Source organism: Microcebus murinus, chromosome 16, assembly GCF_040939455.1.
Source record: "Microcebus murinus isolate Inina chromosome 16, M.murinus_Inina_mat1.0, whole genome shotgun sequence".
Taxonomy (NCBI): domain Eukaryota; kingdom Metazoa; phylum Chordata; class Mammalia; order Primates; family Cheirogaleidae; genus Microcebus; species Microcebus murinus.
This window is the reverse complement of record NC_134119.1, coordinates 18,491,104-18,515,588: the sequence shown is the minus strand read 5'-3', so window position 1 is coordinate 18,515,588 and position 24,485 is coordinate 18,491,104. Positions and strand designations below refer to the sequence as shown.

The window sequence follows — 24,485 nt, the reverse complement described above, 5'->3', positions numbered from 1 at the left end:
CTACATTGCTTTGTGACCTTATGGTTTTGTGATTACTTTAGCAGCAGTTCTGAGCTACAAAATTCCTAACCAAGCGTAACTCTGTTTCCTGAACCAAAGGCACCTGAATAAACTGAAGCAAGCAGGTCCTTGAAATGTTGTCAAATTTGGTGGATGTCACATTTTTCTCCTTAGAGGTCTTTCATTTGATACCCACTTTAAACAAAGGCTCGTGACCAGCTGAAATAAGGACCAGCTCACTGTGGTTCCCTCTCATACTCCCTGTCCTGAAGTCAGTTGGAGTATTTTGAAAGTGTAGGTGCTCCTGTCTGCTACATAACTTCTATGCATCTGGGCTGGACACTGAGCAATTTTGAAAATTAATACTATTTACATTAATCGGGATGCAGAAAAAGTATGTACATCTGTTCATTTTCTTGCCCTTTAAAATGCTGATTGTGTGCATATTTGGATTCAAAGGGCTGCATCGGTCCCCTCTCCCCTCCCTCTCCACGCTGTAGTGCAGTGTTTGAGTCTATCACTAGATGGCAGCAAGAATTAGCTAGTATAGTATTTATAGTGTTTGGCAGACGCCCCTTAACCTATCCAGGGGTCCTCAAACTACTGCCCGAGGACCACATGCGGCCCACCGAGGACATTCATCTGGCCCGCCCCTCGGGGTGTTTTTGCCACTGTGGCTGCCTGTCCTGCTTAGCAGCCAACTCATCCCAGGCCCACAGTGCACATGTGTGGAATGTGTGCCGCACTCTCCAACAGCCCTCCAGTGGTCTGAGGGACAGTGAACTGGCCCCCTGTTTAAAAAGTTTGAGGACCCCTGCGAGATATGCCTATGCTATATGCCATCAGCCTGTACTGAGGTACGCCTGCCTATGCTATATACCATTGCTATGGTATATACCTATGCTATATACCATTAGCCTATACTGAGATACGCCTATGCTATATACCATTATATGGTATGCCACAGCGTATGCCACTGAGATACGCTGCCCTAAAACAGCAAGATGCAAAACCTTGAAAACATAGGGCAGTTTCCAAGACCTGGAGAGTGAACAGGAGATAAGAGGGCACTTGAGAAAGTGCATGTATATGTCATTCCCTAATGATTTAAAAATCATCCAGATGCACTCCTATCTGGAATGGCTTGATGGAGACCATGGTAAACCCAGATAAATTGTTTCCCCTCCAGCCTAATGAGCCCATGATTTAATGGGACTGCTCCTCTGTAGCTTTAATTTTAAAAATTATGTTAATTTTAAATTATGTGTAGCTTCCATTTAAATCATATATTTTATTCCCCTGAACTTTGGATGATTTTGTGAAGAATTTTCACTGAGTCTGTTGAAGCTATGCTTTTTAACTGAAAGGCATAGGATTGGGCAAACACTAAAGATTTTTGTTTTAAAAAATCTTTCTACTTATCTGTTTAAATAATTAGGGTACAATTTTCAGAGTTTCATTATATATATACATGTATGTGTATATGTATATATCTATATCTATGTATCCTGGATATATCTATATATCCTAGATATTTTGCAGTACATATATCTCAATGGAGGGGGTACTGCAAAATATTCAGGATTCTAAACCAATGGATACAAAAGCAACAAAATTAACCATAAAAAATGTTAAAGTGCACACACTCAGACTTGACATTTTTCTGAAACTCTAATTTCAATTTCACTATGCCCATGGGGTTCTTAATAAATCTTGAGATTTGAAAATAATCACTTGGGTCCAAAAATATAGCAAAAGATTTTAAAAAATCTGGCTCTTAACTCTCTTTTTAAATGATAATGTTAATATTGGTGTAGAGGGACAATAACCCCAATAATAGTATCAAGGAGGTTCTAGAAATTTTTGTGGAGTGGGCCAAGGTCAGAGCTTTATACATTAGCAACCAGATGATTCATAGAGGAGAAAAATATCTGGAAACAAACAAGAAGAAAAAATGGGTTTGGTGTGAAGGTACTACCATGGAGAATAGAGGTTTTATTTCAGCCTTATCTTTTCCCTCACCAAACGACCTACAAATTCATCTCTGCTAACTGGAGCTTACTGCTGGGCTGTGGCCTTCTCTTCCCACCTCATGGAAACTGCTAAAATGATCTCTCAAGAGCCAGCAAGATTTGGCTATTTTGCTTACTTTGAGTTTGGAGCTGCTAGAGATGCACTGGGAACAGCCCGACTCAGAGACTTTTTGTTGTTGCTGTTCAAGACCTTCCCAATGAAATGTCAGATAATTACTTCTTGCCACCTATCAGAGCTCCAGGTCATAAATGGCTTCTTTGAAGAAAGCCTGAGCTGATGGGGCGAGGTTTCTTATTTTTATATTTAAAATGTTTTATTTATCCAGTTGCCGGGAAGCTGTGGTCCACCCTGCAGACCCCTAATTTTTCTCCAGGCATGGATCTTGAGTCCTCTTGCATGCCTGATGCTAACCACTGGTTTCCACAGCCTCCAGAGGCTGAGCAGAGACTCGCAGATGAATGAAGCAAAGGTAGCCCTCTTGATTGATGGCTTACAGAGCTGGAATTCTGGAAGGGGGAAGAGGGACGGGGCAGCTGAGTTTGGGGTGAGCGTTAGCCCCAGCGGGCTACATGCCAGGCAAAGGCAGACCCCTCAGAAAAGCCAGCTCGGCCCTGACGCCAGACCCTGGCTATATTTAACAGCTCTTTGAAGTAAATAGGGGTCAGAGAATGAGCACTAAGATGTTTATTCTAAGAGCCTCTTGTCTGATTTCCTCTCAAAAAGCCACCCTTGCCCTTGAACTCCAGGCCTATGAGTAGAGAAAATAATCAGGGTTTTGAACTTACAAATGGACTTGGAAACCTTGGTACAAGGAGACCTCTAACCCACCCTGAAGGAAGACAAAACCCAGACTCGCCTTGCAAAAAGACCAAAGCCAACTGTTAATTCATGGCTCATGGTGCCCAATCAGGGAACCAAACTAGGGAACCAGTAGCTGCGAATTAAGGCTTTCCTTGACACTCTCCAGAAGTTGCTCAAAGAGCCCCACTTTTTGAACCACACTAGCAAAATTAACTCCCATTTGCAAACTCAGGCTCTGAGAGAAAGTGGACTCAGTCCAAAAAAAATACGATTGTGGGCAAGACAGTCTTAGCATTAAAAGAGAGTGATGCTGCACTGATGAGGTATTTATGCAAACTAAGAATGCTCATAACCTTGACTTGATAAAATTTCTCAATACATGAAGAAAAATCAGGGGTTGGGAACATTGGGAAATGCCTTTTGAGGGATCAAAGGGAGCTTTATTTTGTCTCCTTGTCTGAGCTTTATCAGCGATGCCCCTCAAGCTAAGAGAATATTGCTACGCCTCTTCCTAAGAATGCAGCCTCGCACCTCCTATGTCTTTCCAGGACCCTCACTGTCCTTCCTTAGTTTCTGAAACCCCTTTACTCTCCATTGGACCGTCAGTATTCACCAGGCCCCTGCTAAGCACCCACCACTGTGGATTTTTAAAGATGTATATAACTCCATCCCTGCTCTCAAGGTTTCAGTCCCTTCTGGAGAAACAAGAGAGATAGACATGAAATATCTTGAGACTGATGCAATTCAATATGTGGTTTAGTACTACTTTACAGACTGAGTATATTAGTAATTCTCTACCCAACCCCTGCAAAAAGGGGGAAAACCCTGTGGATTAAGGAAAGCAACAGGGGGGAGGGGGAAAGGGCATTTATTGAAACCTTAAAATCTGTACCCCCATCATATGCCGAAATAAATAAATAAATAAATAAATAATAAAATAAATAATAAAAAAAAAAATTTAAAAAAGGAAGGCAACACAGGATTGAAACACAGGTCTCTGTTCTATCCTGTGCCCTTACCCCATGCATGCCAAGCTTGGATTTCTGGAAAGAAACCTGGAGAAGTAATATAGTGTGGGGCTAAGAGTAAGGACTCTAGGGTCAAATTCTTTAGGTCCAAATCCTTGTTCTACCACCTTTGGTGAATAATTCTCTAAACCTCTCTGTGACTTGGTTATTCCATCTATAAAATGGGGATATAAATAATACCTACTTCATAGAATTATCATGAAGCTTAAATGAGTTAATACGTGCAAAGTTCTTAAAATGGAGCCTTAAGCAGCCAATGAATATTGGCTATCGTGTCAGCTTCTAGCCCCATTATCTCTTCAGAGTCATTCAATCTGTCATCAAGCCTCAGTACTCACTTCTTTACAATGTCTCTCTTTTCCTTTTTGTCACTCCTATTGCCACATGCCCCCTTTAAGAATGGAGGAAGACCTGGGCTGAAAAACTTTGGTTTGATGTCTGGGTGGATGAATATGTAGTTATATAACCTTAGAACGTTACCGTCTGCAGAACGAAGGAGCTGGAATAAAGACACTCCAAGGAGTTTTTATATTTTGTCCCTTACCCCATCCCATGCTCCCAGTTCTAAGACTCTTTGAACTGGCCATTCATTAACAATTGTCACCAACAGCAGCAGGTGTTCACTATGTACCAGACACTTTTCTAAGCACACGTGTGTATTAACTCATTTTGCCCTACTAACAACTCTAGGTAGGTATTACTATTATCTCACTTTTCAGAGAAGTAAACTTGGGCAGAGAGACTTAATTACTTTCCCATGGTCACATAGCAGTAAGTGGCAAAGCCGGGACTTGAACCCAAGCAATTGGGTTCCAGAGCCTATAACTCCTGGGTTGTACTTCCCCGCAAGGAACAAGCCCTCATCACCATGTTTCAGAAGCACTAGCTTCTTCTTCTACTTCCCAACTGACTCCTCCAGTCTTTGCCCATAAAATACAATCGTTTTTCCTAATTTTAGCACATATTCATGCCTTTCCACTCCTCTGCGTCTGTCCAAATCTACCAAGCCTTGATGGCCAGATCACACCCTTGAAACACTCCCTTCCTGCACAAGTTCACATGAGCCTCCATCATCCAGTTCTGGTGACTCACCTAGCTCCCCAGCACCCTGTGGGGAGGTATTTGTTCTCAACAAAGAAAGAAAATCCCTGCTGCTGCCCACTAGGAGTACTGGATAGAGCTGTGAGGGGCAGGCTGGCTGTAGCCACTCTGGAAAATGCCTGCTGCTCTCTTTGAGGTGCCCCAGACCCTCCAAAGTGAGCTTCCTGGATGCCACATGGCTGAAGCCATTAAGTCAGGCCAGCATCACACCCATACTCTTCAAAAAATGTGGGGAAAACACACCCAGATATTTTTATGAGATTTGCCAAATAAAAGAATAGGCAGAAGCTTAATTTTAATTACATTAATGGATAATGGATGTCAGGGACTCCCACACACATCTAGGACATAGCCAGGGGAAGTCCCTGGAATATACTTGCTGGAAGGGAAGATGGAAGGAGGAAAGGAGAGAGGAAAACAGGAAGGAGGGAAGGAAGGAGGAAAGGAAGGAGAGAAGGAAGGAAGGAAGGAAGGAAGGAAGGAAGGAAGGAAGGAAGGAAGGAAGGAAGGAAGGAAGGAAGGAAGGAAGGAAGGAAGGAAGGAAGGAAGGGAGGGAGGAAAGGAAGGACCGTGCTTAGTAAATGAAAGAGAAGAAAAAGATTTAAATGGAGACGTTGAAATGAGAAGAGGGAGAGAGGGAACCAGAGTGGAAGGAAGGAAACTATATGAAAGGAAGAAACAAAGAATCAAAAGGAATTAGCAGTTCGAAGTGAAGGAGAAGAGGGAGAGAGGAAGTCAGAGAAGAAGGAAGAGTGGGAGAGGAGATTTAGAATGAAAGACATATTGAAGGAAGCAGGAAGGACAGAACAGAGACCCTGGACCCCACCATGGGCCAAGTAGAGTCATCACATCATTAATTTAACCTTCACCAACCACCAGTCAGGCAGCCCACACACTTTGCTGAAGAGGATGAACTGTTTAAAATGCTTGTGAACCCACATGTACTCACCAGCAAATTGGTATTAACGGATCAACACCTAAGTGGACATATAGGAGTAACATTTATTGGGTGTTGGGAGGGTGGGAGGGGGAGGAGGGGACAACAAGTAAGATGTGCAACGTTTGGGGGATGGACACGCTTGAAGCTCTCACTTGAGGGGGGAGGGGGGCATGGGCAATATATGTAACCTTAACACTTGTACCCCCATAATATGCTAAAATAAACAAAAAATAAAAATAAAATGCTGTGAACAACCATGTCCCGCAGGGCAGGGCACAGTCCCAGGCTCAGAGTTGGGAATGGATGTGACTGACGAGGGAGGGTTGGGAGGATGTGGACCTGCGCCCAAACAGAGAATCTCGATTCCTCAGAGCTCCTCCCAATTCACCTTCACAAGGAATGGTAGGAGAAGACACCTAAGTGGTATTCTAAACTGTGTTGTTATTCTAAAGAGAAGGCAGCTGATCCTTTAAAGACCTCACTGCTAATGCAGAGAGCCATTATGAGACCACTAGCTTTTCTGCAGGACGTCCTGAGAGTCCCGGGCCATGAGCCAGTATAGTTGAGCCAATACGTGGTCTGGAAAGCCAAGGTCAAGCACATGCAAATGCCAGCTCTGAGGCCCTCCCCACCTTGGCATTAGGTTATTGGAGCTTCTTGGAGTTTTCAGCAAGCATACCTCAAATCTGACATTTGGCCTCAGGAGTCAGGCATGCAGGTGAAAAATTGTTCCAACCATCAAGACCAGCATTCTGGTCACAAAAAATTCCAATTGTCCTCTACTACCCAAGGGATAAGCAGAGCTTATCTGATCCAAACCTGCACTCTGGTTTAATTTCCCACTACCCTCTTCTCAAACTGTCCTTTGCTGACCTCTGAACATGCTGTATCAGTTACCTTTTGCTGTGTAACAAACCACCCCAAAATTTAGTGTCTAAAAACACTACCATTTATTTCATTCACAATTCTGCACACCAGCAATAGGGCCTGAGCTCAGCTGGGAAGTTCTTTTGGTGTCAACTGGGCTTGCTCTAGTGTGACAGTTACTGGGTCAGCTGGGATGGCCAGCTAAGATGCAGAGGAAAGAGAGAGGGTCCTGCTAGCCAGAGAAGTTAGGGAAGGTTCCAATGAGGAGATGGGATTGATTAAGCCTTAAAAAATGAAGACAGGGTGGACAAGGTGGCTCACGCCTGTAATCCTAGCACTCTGGGAGGCCGAGGCGGGAGGACGGCGCTTCCTCAGCTAGGATGGCGCTTCTTCAGGCTAGCTCTCATCCTCCAGCGGGCTAGCTCAGGCCTGTTCCCATGGCAGCTGGAGAGGGCTCTGAGAGAGCAAAGCACTCAAGGCCTTCTGAGGTACAGGTTCAGCACTAGCGCACCATTGCCACTGCCACATTCTATTAGTCAAAGCAAGTCCGAAGGCCAGCCCAGATTTATCTGATGGATAAATCTGTGCCAATAGAAGGAGCTGCAAAGTTGAGTTACAAAGATGCATAGGCACAGGGAATCAAGGAATTACAGCCATTTTTTGTAAACAATCTACTATACATATCTTCTGCTTTCATATATTTGCACCCTTTTCTCTTTGTCTTCATTTTTTTTTTTTTTTGAGACAGAGTTTCATTATGTTACCTGGGCTAGAGTGCCGTGGCATCAGCCTAGCTCACAGCAACCTCAAACTCCTAGGCTCAAGCGATCCTCCTGCCTCAGCCTCCCAAATAGCTGGGACTACAGGCATGCGCCACCATGTCCAGCTAATTTTTTTTTCTATTTTTAGTTGTTTGGCTAATTTCTTTCCATTTATAGTAGAGATGGGGGTCTCACTCTAGCTCAGGTTGGTCTCAAACTCCTGAGCTCAAGCAATCTTCCCACCTCGGCCTCCCAGAATGCTAGGATTATAGGCGTGAGCCACCACACCCAGCCTGTCTACATTTTTTAAGGCTTAATCAATCCCATCTCCTCAATGGAACCTTCCCTATCTTCTCTGGCTAGCAGGACCCTCTCTCTTTCCTCTGCATCTTGTAGCCATATTGCTATACTAGTTTGCATGCACTGTTTGTTACTTTTCCTACCATTGCTTGTCCATGGGTACAGGCATCTGTACCATTCTCAAGGGCAAGGACCACATCCACATTCTCTGGGCACTCCTGAACACTGCGTCAGTGCTCACACATAGTATAATCAACAAGTGCTTCAGAAGTCACTTTTCCTTCACACATCTGGTTTTGCCTTAGTGTCCAACTCCAAATTTTCAGCATCCTACTTTTGTGTAGCTTCTAGGTTTTTGAGGGAGAGATCAAGGTCTTTTGCTATGATGGATGGGCATGGGACTAGATATGATTTTCTTCAATGCTGAGATTTATTTGCTTCTTTTTTGGGTTTCTTCCCTTTATTTAAGGACCTTGTGGATTATTTACGGGTTCACTCGCATAGTGCTGTTTACGGTACATCCATGAGCCCCCCGATAGCAGAGCAAATCATCAGATCAATGAAATTCCTCATGGGACTGGATGGAACCACACAAGGTAAGAGGGTCTGCAAAAAGCACAGCTCTCAGGCATTCCTCTCCCGGACCGCTCTGTCTCACTTCTGCCCAGTCTTCCCCTTTCTCAAATACATACCTTTGTCTCATTTGTAAACCAAGCCATGTGATAAATGGTACTAAAACTGCCATTAGGGCGCACACACACACACACACACACACACACACACACACACACACAAATCCTTTATTAAAGCAAAGAAAACTTTCTAATTAACCTCATTGTGTTCAAATTTGGATAATTTTGTGTGATCAATTATGTTAAAATGAAACAAAAGTGTGTGTGTGTGTGTGTGTATGTGTGTGTGTGTGTGTGTGTGTTTGCCTGTGCTTGCTTGGGGCTGTCACTTGTGTTTTCCCTGAGACAAAGTAGTCAATTTAATATTCCATTATTTAAATCCTTTTATTTTTTATAACCAGGGATTGGGCAGGGGATAGCCACCACTGGCCATTTGAAGAAACACACACATAATAACTTTCCAGCCATTTCTTTTGTCAGTGGGTCACCACAGCTAAATTGTGCTACTTTGCTCGACCCAAATGAACTTAATCTTCATTTTGAAAAATTCATTAAAGCCTCTTCGAGCTCTACTTGTGTCTCTCAGAGATAGCTTATAGAGCTTCTACTATGTGTCACATACTGGTGGGGACACAGTGATGAACAAGGCAGTTCTTGCTGCCAGGCAAGCTAGTGAGCACATTTATGGGAGGAGCAATTCATAGCAGCCCCATAACTGGGGCTATACAATGCATGTGCCCCATCCCACCTCCCAGCTGACGGGAAGCCCTCCATTGTTTAGTGCGACCTTCCAAGCCTACTATTTCAGTAGAAGGATGGGGAAATCTGTCGGTCTTCAATATTATTAAAGCAGCAGAATACTTTATTTACATATGAATTTTATAGAAACCGCTTATATAAAACAGAGATGAAGAAGGCTGGTATGGTTGAAGTAGTATCTTTTCCTTTCCTTTTTTTTTTCTCTTTTTTTTTTCTGGTTGAAGTAGTATCTTCACTTCCTTACTGACAGCCCCTGAGGCCCTTCTCCTGAGCCCCAGTCCTCCACAGGACACTTGTTTGAAAGACAAAACTTTCTTTTTTGCTAAAGCAGGAAAATGGCCTGCAGGAGCACTTTTTGCCCTCCATATAAAATGCAGTGATTGGTTGATCTCTAGGATCTCTTCCAGGCTTGACTTTTGGGTTTATGACCCTGTATCTTGTTGAATGGTCTTTGTGAGGAGGAAATGGCCACCCAGCCTAGGGAGGCCTCATGGTACAAGAGTCACCAAAGGGAGGGTCAGCCTAGAGGTGACGCTTACCACCTTGCTTACAGCCCACTGACCAAAACCAGTCACATGGCCACACCCCAAAAAGTGGGGGATAAATTGAAGGGTACAGATACTGGATAAGCAGGTATCTTCCAACCTTTTAAAACTGAAGCTATATGGAGTGGCAGTCATTCCTACGTGAGCTTCCAGGTTGTACGAAAAAAAACAATCTGGAATCACTGGCTCTCTACAAAGTGATATTAATTATCTTCTTGTACTTCAAGTATTTCTTAATGGAAAATCAATTATTTGAGATTTAACAAAAAATGCAAGTTAAGTAAATTGTCTTATAATGACCAGAATTATCCTTTGGTCTTGTTTTAAAGATGAGCAATTAGGAGTACATTATTCTGAAAATTAGCCTATGTGTCAACAAGGATTTCCACTAATTTCTTACACCGTTTAGTGTAGACATTATTAAAATCAGTTGACTTACATGTACAGAACTTTACAATCATTTCCTTCCCTCCTCTGGATTGGTTTACTGCTTCATCACAGACAGAACTCACCGTGTATCTGATCACAGTTGAAGATCTGCAGAAAGATTATCTTTAAAGCTATGATAATTTGTCCTTTAATAATCATCTGTCACCAATTTTTCTCTCCCTAAGGTGGGAGAGATTTCCCTTGCTTCTCTCTTAGCCTCATAATTAATGAATTATTTGGTTATTTTTTTAACCTCACAGCTAAAGCTTCTTATTTACTCCTCTTGCCATTTTAAGACAAACAAACAAAAAACAGAGAATACTACGTATATGGTCTTTTTTTCTTAGAGCCAAGATAGGAGAACCAGAGAGAAAGATAGGACAGTTCCTTTTCAAAGAAATGAACAAAGAAAAGTAGTAGAAAAGAAAATTGACAGAATCATCAGCCAAATTTCAGGTGGTTCTGTCTGCCACATCTTTTGAAGAATTCAAAGGGACTCAGTGAATGATCACATTGGCCTCATTTACTATGACAATGTCTGCTTAAATAAAATGAGCAGGACAGGTTGAGAATATTGCATTAGCTCGCCCCTTTCTGCTGAGATAGACTGACTCTCGGGGCAAAGTTGTCCAAAGCTCAAAGGGATGCACTGTGTCATGTGGAAGCTGCTTTACAGGATCTGAGAAAGAGGAGCCCGGCTTCAAGCCTTCATCTTCAGCCCACTCCACTGCAACTGTGATTGGAGCCTTTCAAGGCTTTGTTTCGGGTTGAGTTTGGGGAGCGGTTGGCCAGATCTGTTCCTTGATGAATGTCTTCACTTTAATCTGCAATGCAAAGCCATATGCTTCAAAGAAAGGCAAGCTACAGGAATAAGGTCAGTGTTCCTTTGATGCCAAGGTTCAAAGATGAAATAGCAGTCCCAGTGAAATGACAATGTTTATGCACAAACAGCCACCTTCACTCTGCAGCCAGGCTGCTTGTGGAGTTAATGCACACAGGCTGAGGGGCTGCAGGCTGGGCGTGCATGCCATATGCACCAAGGCCCTTTTAATCTCCTGGCCTGTCACTCTGTGCAGTGCAATGAGCCCAAAGTGGAAATTTGATTTCTCCATCCTAATGGATGTTGGGTGGTCCTCTAGCCAAGCCAATGCTGTAAGCCCCTTAAGGGCAAGAAATGTGTCTTGAATTAATTTGGTGTTCCTCTGAGTGTCAAACTCAGTACTCGGCTTAATAAATATGTCATGACTCAACTTCCATCTTGCCAGCCTGCTCGATTTCAGGTCAGTGTTTATGCTAAATAAGATCGTGGGGATGTTTATCTCATGGGACTGGGAGCCGGAATCAGTTCCACACCAGTTGTGGCAGCTGAAGGGATCGCTCAGTGATTGAGATTACTTTTGGAGAGGTCCAGAAAGATTGCAGCTCAGTCATTTTCTTTACCTGGACGTGGTGCAAGCGGCCACAGTGGGGTGAGCCCCAAGTCCCAACAACCCCCCTAAAGAAAGCATTGTCAATAGTTGCCTTATTAGTGTTTAAATCTCTGATGTACATTTTATTCAATTAATCAGCCAACATGCTTTCTGAGCTCCCAATCTCACTCTAGCTCCCTTTCCCCAACTCTGGGTAACCTTTCACTTCTCAGAGAAGATAGAGGTTGGATTGTGTGGATGATTAACGGGGTGTGCTCTGCAGCCAGACGGCATGGGGCCCGGCGCCTGGCCGGCCACTTGTTCCATCACAGGCCAGTTGCTCGCCTCGGTTCCTTCATTGTATACTGAGGTTGTCAGAAGGATTAAATGATGCAATATGGATAAGGAACTTAGCGTGACGCTTGAAATGTAGTAATCACTCAATATCGGTACAATTATTTTTAATTTATCTGCTTCCTTCCCTTCCTTCTCCAGCTTTTCTAACAGCTTTGCCCATCCTGGATTTCTCCCCTTTCTCTCAGACCTTCTTACAGCTACCTGATACAGTTATCAGCAATTCCTGCAGCACTTGTTTGGCATATGTCCAGAATCTGGTCACATCTTACATCTCCGCCACTCTCTCCATCGCCTCTCACCTGGATGACTGGAGTAGCCTCCTGAATATTCTCCTCACTTCTGGCCTGGCCTTTTTATGGCTTGTTTCCAGACAGAAGCCAAAATCATCCTTGAAAAAAAAAAAGAAGACATAACTCACCAGGGGTCCTCAAACTTTTTAAACGGGGCCAGTTCACTGTCCCTCAGACCGTTGGAGAGTGCGGCGCACATTCCACACATGCGCACTGTGGGCCCGGGACGAGTCAGCTGCTAAGCAGGACAGGCAGCAGCGGCAAAAACACCTGGTGGGCCAGATAAATGTCCTTGGAGGGCCGCATGTGGCCCACGGGCCGTAGTTTGAGGACCCCTGACTCAGACCATGTCACTCTTCCACTCAGAACTTTCCAACAGCTTTCCAGCATCCTCAGTGTAGAGTCCAGACTGTAGCCTTGGGAGCTTCTCAGGATCCAGTTCCCCATGTTTCTCACCCCCACTCCCCTGGCTCAGCCCACTGTGGGCAGCTGGCGTCCCTGCTTTTCCTAGAACGCAGGGAGCAGCACCTGCAGAAGGGCGTGGCACTTGCTCTTCCCTCTAGAACTGCTCTTCTGACCAACATCTTTGTGGCTTACCCCTTCGCTCCCCTCGTCTCTTCTCCCTGCCTTATTAGGGAAGCAGCTCTATCCTAAACAGCATACCTTCCTGTCCAGCTAATTCTCCCCACCTTGCTTTAATCTTTATGCATTTTTGAGGATCTGACAAACTATACATGTATCTGCTAATTGTCTGTGTTCTTGCACTAGACTGTGAACTCCAGGAGAGCAAGCATTTTGCCTACTTTATTTATGGCCCTGAGAGCAGTGCCTGTCAAGCACAGGTTCTCAACAGACGTTTATTAAAACGGTGGCCCCCGACATTTTTGGCACCAGGGACTGGTTTCAGGGAAGACAGTTTTTCCACGGACCAGGGCTGGGGATGGTTTCAGAATGATTCAAATGCATTATACTTATTGTGCAGTCAAACCTCTCGGCTAATGAAAATCTGTGTTTGCAGCCACTCCCTGGCACTAGCATCACCGCCTCAGCTCCACCTCAGATCATTAGGCATTAGATTCTTATAAGTGGCGCACAACCTGGATCCCTTGCATGTGCAGTTTACAGTAGGGTTGGAGCTCCTATGAGAATCTAATGCTGCCGCTGATCTAACAGGAGGCGGAGCTTATGCGGTGATGCAAGTGATGGGCAGTGGCTGTAAATACCGATGATGCTTTGCTGGCTTGGCCGCTGCTCACCTCCTGCTGTGCAGCTGGTTCTTAACAGACCAGGCACTAGAACTGGTCTGTAGCCTGGGAGTTGGAGACCATAGTATTAAAAAACAGAATTCTTCTCTTTCTTTTTTATCTCAGCAAATAGACAACTCTGATGGCCTTCATATCTCTGAACTTGATTCTTTTTCTTTCCACCTTCTAAAAGCACTGGCCCCTTTTCTTGACCATGAACTTGTTGGTTTCCCTCATCTTCGCCCTTCTCTCTTCAAACAGCCACAACCTTCTCCAAAGAGTGACCTATCCATGCCTGCTTCCTGGAATCCCTTCCCATTCAGTTTCCAGCTCCTGTGGCCTATCACCTGCCCCTTTGCTCTGTGGACAAAGGTCACTGTCCTTTGTATATCTACCGCCCCTCTTCTCCTGTCAAAGGTCACTTGACCTCTCCACATCGTTGTCTCTCTTTGAAAACAGTCTTCTCTTAGTTGTAGAGATGCTCTTCTCTTCTGGATTTTCCTCTTATTTTTCTGTTTTTCCTTCCTCCCCTTTCCTGTTAGGCCTCTTCCCCTGTCCATATTTGCCAGAATCCCATCCTTGTTCTCTTTATCTTTCCCTCTATGTGAGTACCCTCACCTGTTGCCTTTCTTTTTTATAGAACCATGTTTCTCAAGCTTGAGCCTGTATCAGCATCACCTGATACAGGAGAGGAGGGGTTAAAACAGCTTGCTGGCCCCACCCCCCAGAGACTCCTGCATGAAATGCTTGTTGAGGTTCTAACCAGCCCCAGATGATGCTGAAGCGGCTGGTCCAGGGCCACCCTTTGAGAACCACTGCTGTATAATGACCGTGGAGTCATTCTCTCCCTCCCATTAGACACAAATGGGATTATGGATTCGTTATAACTAGAAACCATCGTATCTCCATATCATCTTTACATCACTGGCAATCAGCACAGTGCCTGGCACATGGCAGGCCTTCAATACAGATCATTTTTTAAGTTGGATTGAAAAGAAGTATGTTAATTGTCAATTGTGCCATGATGCAGAAGCTAATAAAATATCTGTTCAGGGCCATCTTTTTATCAAAAGTCTTGAGCAGAATCTGAATACTTAATATTATTAGTCAGAATAACTGAACTTGCTCACCAAGGTCAGCCTCTTCCTTGTAATTCTTGCCTGTGTGCATGTCTGGTTTTTCTCATGACATCGATATGCCACTGATGTTGGGGAAAGTTGTCCACATGTCCCCAATCGACATTTCACATTTCAATATGATGGGAGAGAGGGTGACTATAAGGTCATTGTACAAGGTGGTTCTCTAAGGGTGGTCCCTGGAGCAGCAGCTGCAGCATCACCTGGGCTTGTTATACTAGAACTGCAACAAAGTTATTTCCGAATCAGAAGCTCTGGGAGTTGAGGTCAGCAATCTGTTTTAAGAATCTTTCCAGTTGATTCTGGAGCAGGCTCAAGTTTGATAACCACGCTTCTATGTAAAGGAAAGGAAACAGGTGAGAGTATTTGTGCAGAAGAAAACTAAACAGAACAAAGGATGGAATTCTGACCAATGTAGACTAAGGTAAAGGACCTAGTAAAAAAGGAAGAGGAAGAACAGACAGAAGAATAAGAGAAACCCCTAAAAAGGAAAGCATGAAACATGTTTTGATCTGCAGCTTTAAACCGCTGCTTAAGTCAGAACTTCAACCCTGTTCATCAGTTACTACAAGCATCTCACCTGTGCTTCCTAATACCTGTGACCACTTTAGCAATAGAAATAGCAATTTGCTCATGAAGTACACATGCTTTTATATAACTTGAAGTATGGAAAGTCATTAAGAGTTATGGTCACAAGATTGATTATATTATTTGATTTGATAGTAGGCATCTGACAGAGATACTGCCATTTCTTTAATAGCTTGGATGGATAAGGTAGTATTTATTATAATTACTTAAATTCTTTTTCTCTTTAATGCATCTTCGATTGGTGGAATAAATTTGGTGAGAAAGGAAATCCCTAGTGGACAACATTGCTGAGTGTTGATTTATTATAGGAATAACTTATGACAAAATATTTCATATTCATAACTTGGATAGAATGGCTTTTCCTATAATTATGTGGGATCTGGGTGGTTTTGCACTATAATTATCACCCTCCTTTTGACTATTCATCTTCCTTCCATGATTGTTACAATTTTGATGACATGGTATTGAAATGATATTGGCATTCTTTTGAGAAAAGATTATCTGCTCACCCTGATATATCTGTTGAATATCAGGTGCTTTCTCGTTATGCCTTAAATTTCACATCAGGATGAAATAGCAACTACTTATATGTCTCATCAAACACTCGCTTTGCCTTCTTGCTAATGTGCAGTTTTTAGATCTGCAGACCCATTTATCTGAAGATCTAAATTCTTGGATATTTTAGAATTTCTGTGTAGCATCAGTCTTTTTAAATGTAAAACTTAATGAGAGACAGGAATAGCTGGAGTGATTCTAGCTCTAACAGGCCAGCAGGCAAATACTTAAATTTGGATTATTGTATTGGCTAGCTCATTCCTTACTTCATCAAAATGGCTATAGGAAAAATTCATAATGTCAGTGATTTAATCAAGTCTCTCCCAGCTGTTACTTCAATGCTGGGCTGATAGGATAATCATCAACTTTCTGAATCACAAAACCATTTTTTTCAATTAGATACATGCGAACATTTGATTCATTTATAATCAAGTGGCCAGTAATGTCTGCAGAAAGGAAAACAGGAATGGAAAGTTACTTACAAGAGAAAATAAATACAGAATTCCAATTCCTAATATCTGGTTTTAGTAGAAGACACCTGCATCATTGCCAGTAAAATCTCTTATGCTTAAATGATAAATTTATGAAAAATATAATCTTCTATCTTTCTACAACATCATACTTGTCCCTCTCAGTTCCTAAACTGAAAGAGTTTCTGGATGGCAGGGCACAGTGGCAGGGGGGAAGTGTGTCTGGAGATTTTGTAGGTTGGGGAAAAAGTAAAGATAAAAATAAGATAGAATAATGAATTGTGTTCTTCCTGGAAATAAAACAATTATCTATAAAAGATCCTTAAATATGTAAGAATTTGACAAGACAGAATGGCAATAGGATGTTTTCTCTTTTTACTTTCATCCTTTCTTGATGAAATATTCAGAGATTATTGCTACAGAAAGAGGACATAAATAGTTACTGTATTACCATTATCTTCCTTCTATCATCTTAGATATTATACAGATAATTACCTCAATTCTCCACTTGCAATACAAAGATAAAGCTTAACCGAAACCCAGATTTTGGCAAACTTTATTAAGAAGGCCAGTAGGAGTAGGATAGGGAAATCGAGTCTGCAAATTAGAGCTAAGTACCCCCAGCCATTGTACTGGTACAAGTATTAATAATTCCTACTTAGTCTGGGCTTCCTTTGCCCTTTAGAAATCCCCAAATTGCTGTTAGACCAAGATCTGAGGAGGAAATATTCAATAGAAATGCTCCCTAAGAGAGGGCCTCCTCACACTAAATCTTTCTGAAGTTTCATTTGTTGGATGACTTGGGAAGTACTGAAAGCATCTCAACCATGGGAAGTGGTTACCTGGGCTGTAGAATTCTATTTGTACGTCATATGCTGCCTTTAGCAGGATTGGGGAATGAAGGCTCTCAGCTAATGGGATGCCATTCTTTTTTCCTTTGGGATTGGCTTCTAGAAGAAGGCTCTCCATTCCTGAACTGGGGAGGTGATGGATTTTAAATTCACATTTAGTTATACTATTGTGTTACAGCATATTATATTATACAATATATGGCATATATATTTGGTTATATGGTGTCATATTGTATCTTATGATGATGTTGCCTATTCTAAAATTAAAACTGAGTATTCTGTCCTTTCATTTCAAAATCCCTGGTGCTATTCCCTGAGGACATCCGAGGGGTGACTGTTTGGTTACTATACAATGGGAAAGAAGGCGTATATGCTGTCAGCTGAAGAAGTTCAGATCATGTTTAAAATCATAGAGAAGTAAAAAATTGTCACTGAATCTTTCTTATCCTCCCAAACAAAGACTCTCTCTACAAAATCAAAGAAAGCAATCCAGGCCTTCTCTGATTTCTCAGAGACTTATAGCCCTCCCTCTTTTTGGCCCCTTCATCCTGCAGGCCTTCCTGGCTCCGGACCCCAACACTGGTGTCCCTGTGCTTTACACTACTCAAGCTCGTCTCCCAGAACAGGCTCAGAGCCCAAACTTGGGACCAAGAGGAAAGTTAGACTCAGAACAGCTTTGCAGTTCATGCTAGAGTGACCCTTCTACTTCCTGCCACCAACCTAGAGAGACCTTCCCTAAACATCCTTTCTAAAATATTGTCCCCTTCCCTGTGGGTTACTCTGTCTAGGCCCCTAGTCTGAACCATTTTTCTTCACAGAGTGTATTACCACATGGAATATGCATTTACTTCCTGGGTTATTGTTTGTGTCCCCCAGGAGAGTACAGGTGCCATGGGGGCAGAGACACTGTCCCCAACCTCAAGTTGTACCTGTTGGCTGAATGAATGGTCCTTTAGCATAAGCCTTGGCTGTATCTCATCAATTCTTCCCTGGGAATCCTACCCGCCTGTGAGTGCTCATGCTTTTTCCTTTATCTAGAAGGCTCTCATCTCTCCCCACAATTCGCTACCCCCATTTTTATCTCCCAAGTCCCCTTTCATACTTCTAAACCCTATCTTGATGGCCCCAGTCATAAAACAACCCTTCCCTCCTCCAGTTTCCTGCAGGTTTTTGCTCCTATCATGTTAGTTATACACATCCCTAACCCAGCCTTCCAAATAGATAGTCAGTAGTTAAATTGTACCTTAAGTGTCATATATGTGAATGTATGGGTATGAAATACTGGACTTGGGACTAAGCAGATTTTCTGAACAAGCCTTGGAATCTAATCAGCATTTATAAACAATTACAAATTTATTTCTTTAGAGGTTTCTTATAGAATTATTTTGGTTCAAATCCTACAGTTATAATAATTTCATGGGTGAGTGCCTGCATGAGCCAACATCTAGAGTCTCTTTTCTATTCTTTTGATAAATGCATGGTTTAACATTACATATACTATGGATTTATCTGGACACTATCAGATATAGAGGTGAGGTGAGTAAACTAGATCATTCAAGCCAATGCTACCCAAATAGCAGAAACAAAAATGAAATTTTTCTTTACTTATCCAAGCAGTTACCTAAATCTTTCACTTAAGTTTTTCTATGGAGACACCACCTAAAGCTCAACTGTGCATTTGACTTTTTTATATGTAACAATCAGCAGGTACCGAACAACAGCTAATCCTCTCTGTCCAAGTTGAAGCACATTTCTAAAATAGAGGAGTGATTCTTAAGCATCCAAAATGGCATTTTTCATCTTCCCTCCTTCTCCTTCCCCATCTTAATGATGATTTACACTTAGGATGTTTTCCAATCAAGAAACTCCATGTTTCCATGGCATTACTTGGTGACTAGTAATGAGAGGTTGAGAAACTAAAACTCCCACAGAAAAATTTGAGTTTCCTTTTACACCATAAAGACAATGAAAGGTAAAAGGGCATGAGGATGTTAAATCCTTGAAAGTTTTTCATAGTATCCTTCTTTGTAAGGTCGGTATTTGTTAAGATACAGTACTTGTTGTGACAGACACACACCAACATATCAATGGCTTAACACAATGGAAAACTCCTTTTTCCTTTTTTTCCCCCTCATCTGACTGTATTTTTAATAACCTGTATTCAAGCTCACTGATCTTTCTTCTGCTGGGTCAATTCTGCTAGCGATACATTTCTCAGTTTGTTAATTGAATTCTTAAGCTCTAAAACGGTTTGATTTTTTTTTATTATTTCAATCTCTTCATTAAATTTCTCTGAGAGGCTTCTGAATTCCTTCTCTGTGTTGTCTTGAAGTTCATTGAGCTTCTTCAGGACAGCTATTTTGAATTCTTTGTCTGAAAGGTCACCTGTCTCCATCACTCCAGGATTGGTGATTGGTACCTTATTTAGTTCATTTGATGAGGTCATGTCTTCCTAGATATTCTTGATCCTCAGGGGTGTTCTTCATTGGGCATTAAAGAGTTAGGCATTTATTTTAATCTTCACAGTCTGGGCTTGTTTGAACCCATCCTTCTTAGGAAGGCTTTCCAGATACTCAAAGGGAATAGAGTGATGTGGTCTAAGTCTTTGGTCACTACAGCTATATCAGTGCTGGCGGTGCCCCAAGCCCAATAATGCTGTCACTCTCTCAGACACCTGGTAAGCATGAGTAATCTACTAGAGAATTCCCTGAATTACCAGGCAGAGCCCCTCACTCTCTGTGCTAGGCTTCTGGAGTTGGGTGAGGAGTGGCCTGGGCACTCCCTTGTGGCCACTGGCACCAGGTCACACCCAATCTCACCCAAAGCCTGTTGTGCTTGTTACCTGGCTACTTCTGACATTTATTCAAAGCCCAAGGGCTCTTTAGTCAGCAGGTGGTGAGTCATGCTAGAACTGGGTCCTTCCCTTCAAAGTAGCATGTTTCCTTCTGGCCCAGGGTGAGTCCAGAAATGCCATCCAGGAACTAAGGCCTGGACTCAGGGGTTTCAGGAGTCTGCTTAGTACTTTATTTTACTATGGCTGAGCTGGTACTGAAGTTGCAAAACAAAGTACTCTTAGCTCTTCTCTTTGCTTTCCTCAAGTGGAAGACTCTCCTTCCTACAACTGCAGGGAGTTGGAGAAGGGGTGAGACAGGCACTGGCTTGGCTGCAGCTGCTGGTGTCTCACTGGGTCACGTGCAACCTGAGTCCACTGGCTTCAAGCCAGCACAGCCACAGGAATTGTCCAAGCATTGCAGCCCTTGTGGCCAGACTGCCTTATGAATTTAGTCCAGGCTCTAGGCTGCTCTTCGTCTGCTGCTGGTGGTGCTAACTGCAACTTGGGCTTCTGGACAGAGGATTTTCCTCTGGCTGCCTGATCAAAATGCTGTCTCCATGGGCACCAGCAGAATTCTGCCCTGTGCTGTGTTCGCCTGTGCCAGGGCGGCCCAGAGCTTCAATGCAAAGTTCCATAATCACTTCACTCTCCCTCCCCAGCACAGAGATTCTCTCTCCATTTGGCCCACTCACCCGCTGGCCCAGCACTGCAGGGGATGAGGGAGGGGTGACATAGGCAATGCAAGACTGTCTTTTCTGCCCTCTTCAGAGCCTCTTGCCTTGATACAATGTTAAAACCAGGTAGTATGATTGCTTACCTGATCTTTCATTCTTCTGAAGGTGCTTGTTTGTGTGGATAGTTGTTGAATTAGGTGATCACAGGATGGAACGATCTTTGGAAGTTTCTACTTGGCTGTCTTACTACTCCACCCCTTCTTCTCTACTTTTTCCTTACACAGTAAAGTCCAAAATTGGTGTTCCTGTTGGGCAGGTAGTCCTCTTCAAGGAACCCAGCCTTCTTCTATTTTGTGGCTTCTCCAGCTTCAACATATGGTTTCCAAGGTTGCTGGCAATGGGGTAAGGAGCATGGAGGACTGTGTGTGTATGTGTGTTTTCATGGACTGTGACTGGAAATACACATTGTATTTCTGCCCACATCCCATTGGCTGTAACTCAGTCACATGACCTAACCACAAAGGAGCCTGGGAAATGAAGTTAACCATGTGCCCAGCAAAGGAAATGAGTTTGGCAAATAGGTAATCAGTCTTTGCCACAGTACTTAACCTCAGTCCACAACATTCTTTCCTCAGAATTTCTGATGGATGTATGCTGTATAGGAAGACATTGTATATTTTAGACAGTTTCCCTATCTTTTCCTATTGACTCAGTAAATCAACACTTGACCTGGAATAGTATAGGTGTAGCTAAGAATGAAAGAAAAATAAAGTCCAAGGAACTAAAGATGGACACCTTTTTCCTTGCATAGAGACTCTCAGGGCTATAGTCTGGCTTTTACTACAACAGTTTCTGGCTTCTTTTTCACAAAACTCAGTTCCAGCACATGACAGATATTGATATCATTATCATTATGTTACTATTAATAAATTCCCCAATGATGTGTACTTTCTGGAGGCAGAAAATGGATCCTGAGGATAATGCTTCCCCAGAAGAAATTATGACATAAAATTGGAACAGCTCTAGAAATCAGGCCAGAAGAGGGGAGAATACATATTTTGGCAATAGTAACATACAGGCATTAAGGACTTTTTTTTCTTTTGGAAGAGGGAATATGAAGAGACAGAAAATGGCTTCATTATCAGAAAATTGTAAATTGCAATTTTAAATTGTAATATTGACTTAATATGAAAATATGATTCTAATCGACATCACTTAAAGCATTTCATCTACTTTTAGAAGCACTAAAAGCTGTTTGCTTCCGTTGTTATGTCTAGGTGGGCAAGTTCACTCCAGATAATTCATTCTGTACCATATCTGGGATTTTAAAAAAAATTCAAAGGCTTAAATTCCTAGATTTTATTCAATTATTGGGAGTTGAATAAAATGTCAAAGTCTTTCAAGCAACTTCATTAGTTTTTGAATCTCAACGATTTTTATTTACCTTCTACAGAGAAAAGATAAAGGAAAAAAAGTGATGTTTAAAATATAATGTATTTGCACTGAAAAAATACGGCCATGCCTCACTTTGAAATCATTTTGTATGGGTTATTTCATTCATTCTGATCATTTGTGAAACTTCATCATAAGATTGGCAGGTGAGATGTCGACCCTGCTCCTACCCCAACCGGACTGGGAGAAAGCGGCAGCAGCCCCTTCCAGCTGTGACCTACAACCTTTGCTCTGGTCCCTGCAACAGGGCACACATATTTTTACACTCGAGTTTGATAGGTTTAAAAAAACGGGAGTAACTAAGTGGGAAGATTTAGAGCATTGAGCAGGGGAAGAAAGGAGAACGCTAAGGTGACAGCAATTAGCTCTCGAGAGAGAAATCATCTCACTCTCCTACTGTTTATTTTTGACATGAGATACATTCACAAACTTCTCATGTAAGATGTTGCTTTTCTTCACTACAAGCTACTTGAAGCTGCAGGTATGTTTATCCAAACACATCATCAAGCTTATCTTGCTTTGGCTGTTATCGCTGAGGTCTACGGTTGCCTGGGAAATCTGTCTCTTCTCTGAGGGAGAAATAGTGAAAAGAAAGGACTGTGATGGGGGTGATAAAACCGTGATAATTCAACACTCAGTTCTTTTCACGTTTCTCAGTGTCAGTGAATACAAAACTGGCCTCCTACAATTTTCTCTCCCTCCCCATCAAACTTAGCCAGGATATGTTGTTAGTTCTGTCCCTCTGAGGTCCTTTGATGAATGCAAGAGAGCAGAGATTTTCACCCAAAAGGCACCGTCTTGAGTTCCTGGCATCAAAGGCCATTGGCATTGTCGAAGGAGAAACGAGCTGCTGCTTCCTAAATGTATTTGCCACTTGGTTGCCAGCTGGAGACACTGAAAGGCCGAGGGCATGGAGAGCTGCCTTTTCTAAGTGGTTTCAGGCCACTGGCATTTCGGCAATAGCTAATACAAAACAGATGTCGGCGCTACGCTCCACTGGCTTTCAACTGAGGGCCTGCCTTGGTCCATGATTAATCACCTGTGCTGGGGGGTAAAAAACTTCTACCTGGTCTTTCCGTGTGTGTGGACCTAAGGTCAGGGTTAGCAGTCAAGGTGACAGGCATTGCCTCTCTGCCCTATTGCTGATTACCTACACGTATGACAACTTAGGTTCGTCCAATAAGTGCAAAATTAGCCAGCAAGCTGAACTCTAGCTGGAAGGGGACGTTTGCCTGATTGTGCAGAAAGGGCCAGCAAACTGTTCTGGAACCTTCTGCCCCTCGTTTACTTCACCCGAAGAGTTTGCCAAGGGTAAAATTTTAGGACAGTTCAGTAAATGCTGCAGTTGATTTGAGTCCTTAAAAATTTCCCTAGCAGGAGTGTAAAGAGGATCTGTTTGTCTTTTAGATGGCACTGAGGCAAAAGGATAGTGTGGCCACTTCCTTCCAGCTGCCCTACAAATAAGATATCCTGTTACACCAAGATCCAACCCAAGCATTCTGTCCACATTTGCTTCCTCTGTGTGGATGGACTCTGAGATGAGGGAATTGTGGTGTAACACATGGAATTCCATGTCGGTTCGGTCCAGTACACCTGGGGAAGGAAAGGACATTAGTGCATCTGTAGCATCTTGCAGGCGGAGGGGTGCTGGTGTGCCACACTGGCCTTTGTTTTGGCCAGCACACAGCCCATCCCACAGCTGGGGAGGATTAAGCAGGTGGATTTGTGCCTAAGGAAGCCCAGCATGCATGTGTTTGGGCTAGAGAAAATGTATTAGTTTTCTTTCTGCATAACAAATTACCACAAACTTAGTGGTTTAAAATAATGCCTGTCAATTTTCTCGCTTTCCTCGGGTCAGGAGTCTGGGCACAGCGTGTTCTCTGCTCAAGTTTTCATAGGGCTGAAGTCTAGGTGTCAGCATCTGCTGTCTCATCTGGAGCTGGAGCTCCCCTTCCATGCTCATGTGACAGAATCCAGTTCTTTGGGGTGTAGGACTGAGGTCCTGTTCCCTCACCCGTCTCAGCTCCTGGAGGTCTCTTCCATCCTCAAGCCAGCAATGGAGAGTCTCCCTCACATCAAAGACACCTCTCTCTTTGAACCTCTTTTTTCAGGAAGCACTGAGTCCCTCCTAAGAGCTCACGTGATTATGTCTTAACTACTGGCTAACGTTTCTAAAGTGTTGGGCCCTTGGTAAGATAGGAAGACTTGATGTAGTTAGATTCTCTGTGATCAGCTGCTTCAACTTGAGCCCCAAAAAATGAAAGTTATTCTGAGCAACACTTAATTCTGAGAAATGGGAACATATCAGAGGATGCATCCCAGGCACCAAAAAGACTGAGGAGGACACAGGGACAGCCAGATGGGCTGTAGGTGCCACAGGCCAGTTACCTTGACCACAGAGGCCCAGCTATGGAGAGCAGATCCAAGTT

At 43.0% G+C, this 24,485-nt stretch overlaps 1 protein-coding gene across 1 annotated transcript in view; it reads left to right on the top strand.

Annotated features, from left to right (window-relative positions):
* SPTLC3 (serine palmitoyltransferase long chain base subunit 3) overlaps positions 1-24,485 on the top strand; it is a 152,088-nt gene that overhangs the window by 109,400 nt on the left and 18,203 nt on the right. Inside the window, exon 9 of the mRNA XM_012780830.3 lies at positions 8,302-8,428. Coding sequence (XP_012636284.2) covers positions 8,302-8,428 — 127 coding nt within the window. The remainder of the gene's footprint in view (positions 1-8,301; positions 8,429-24,485) is intronic.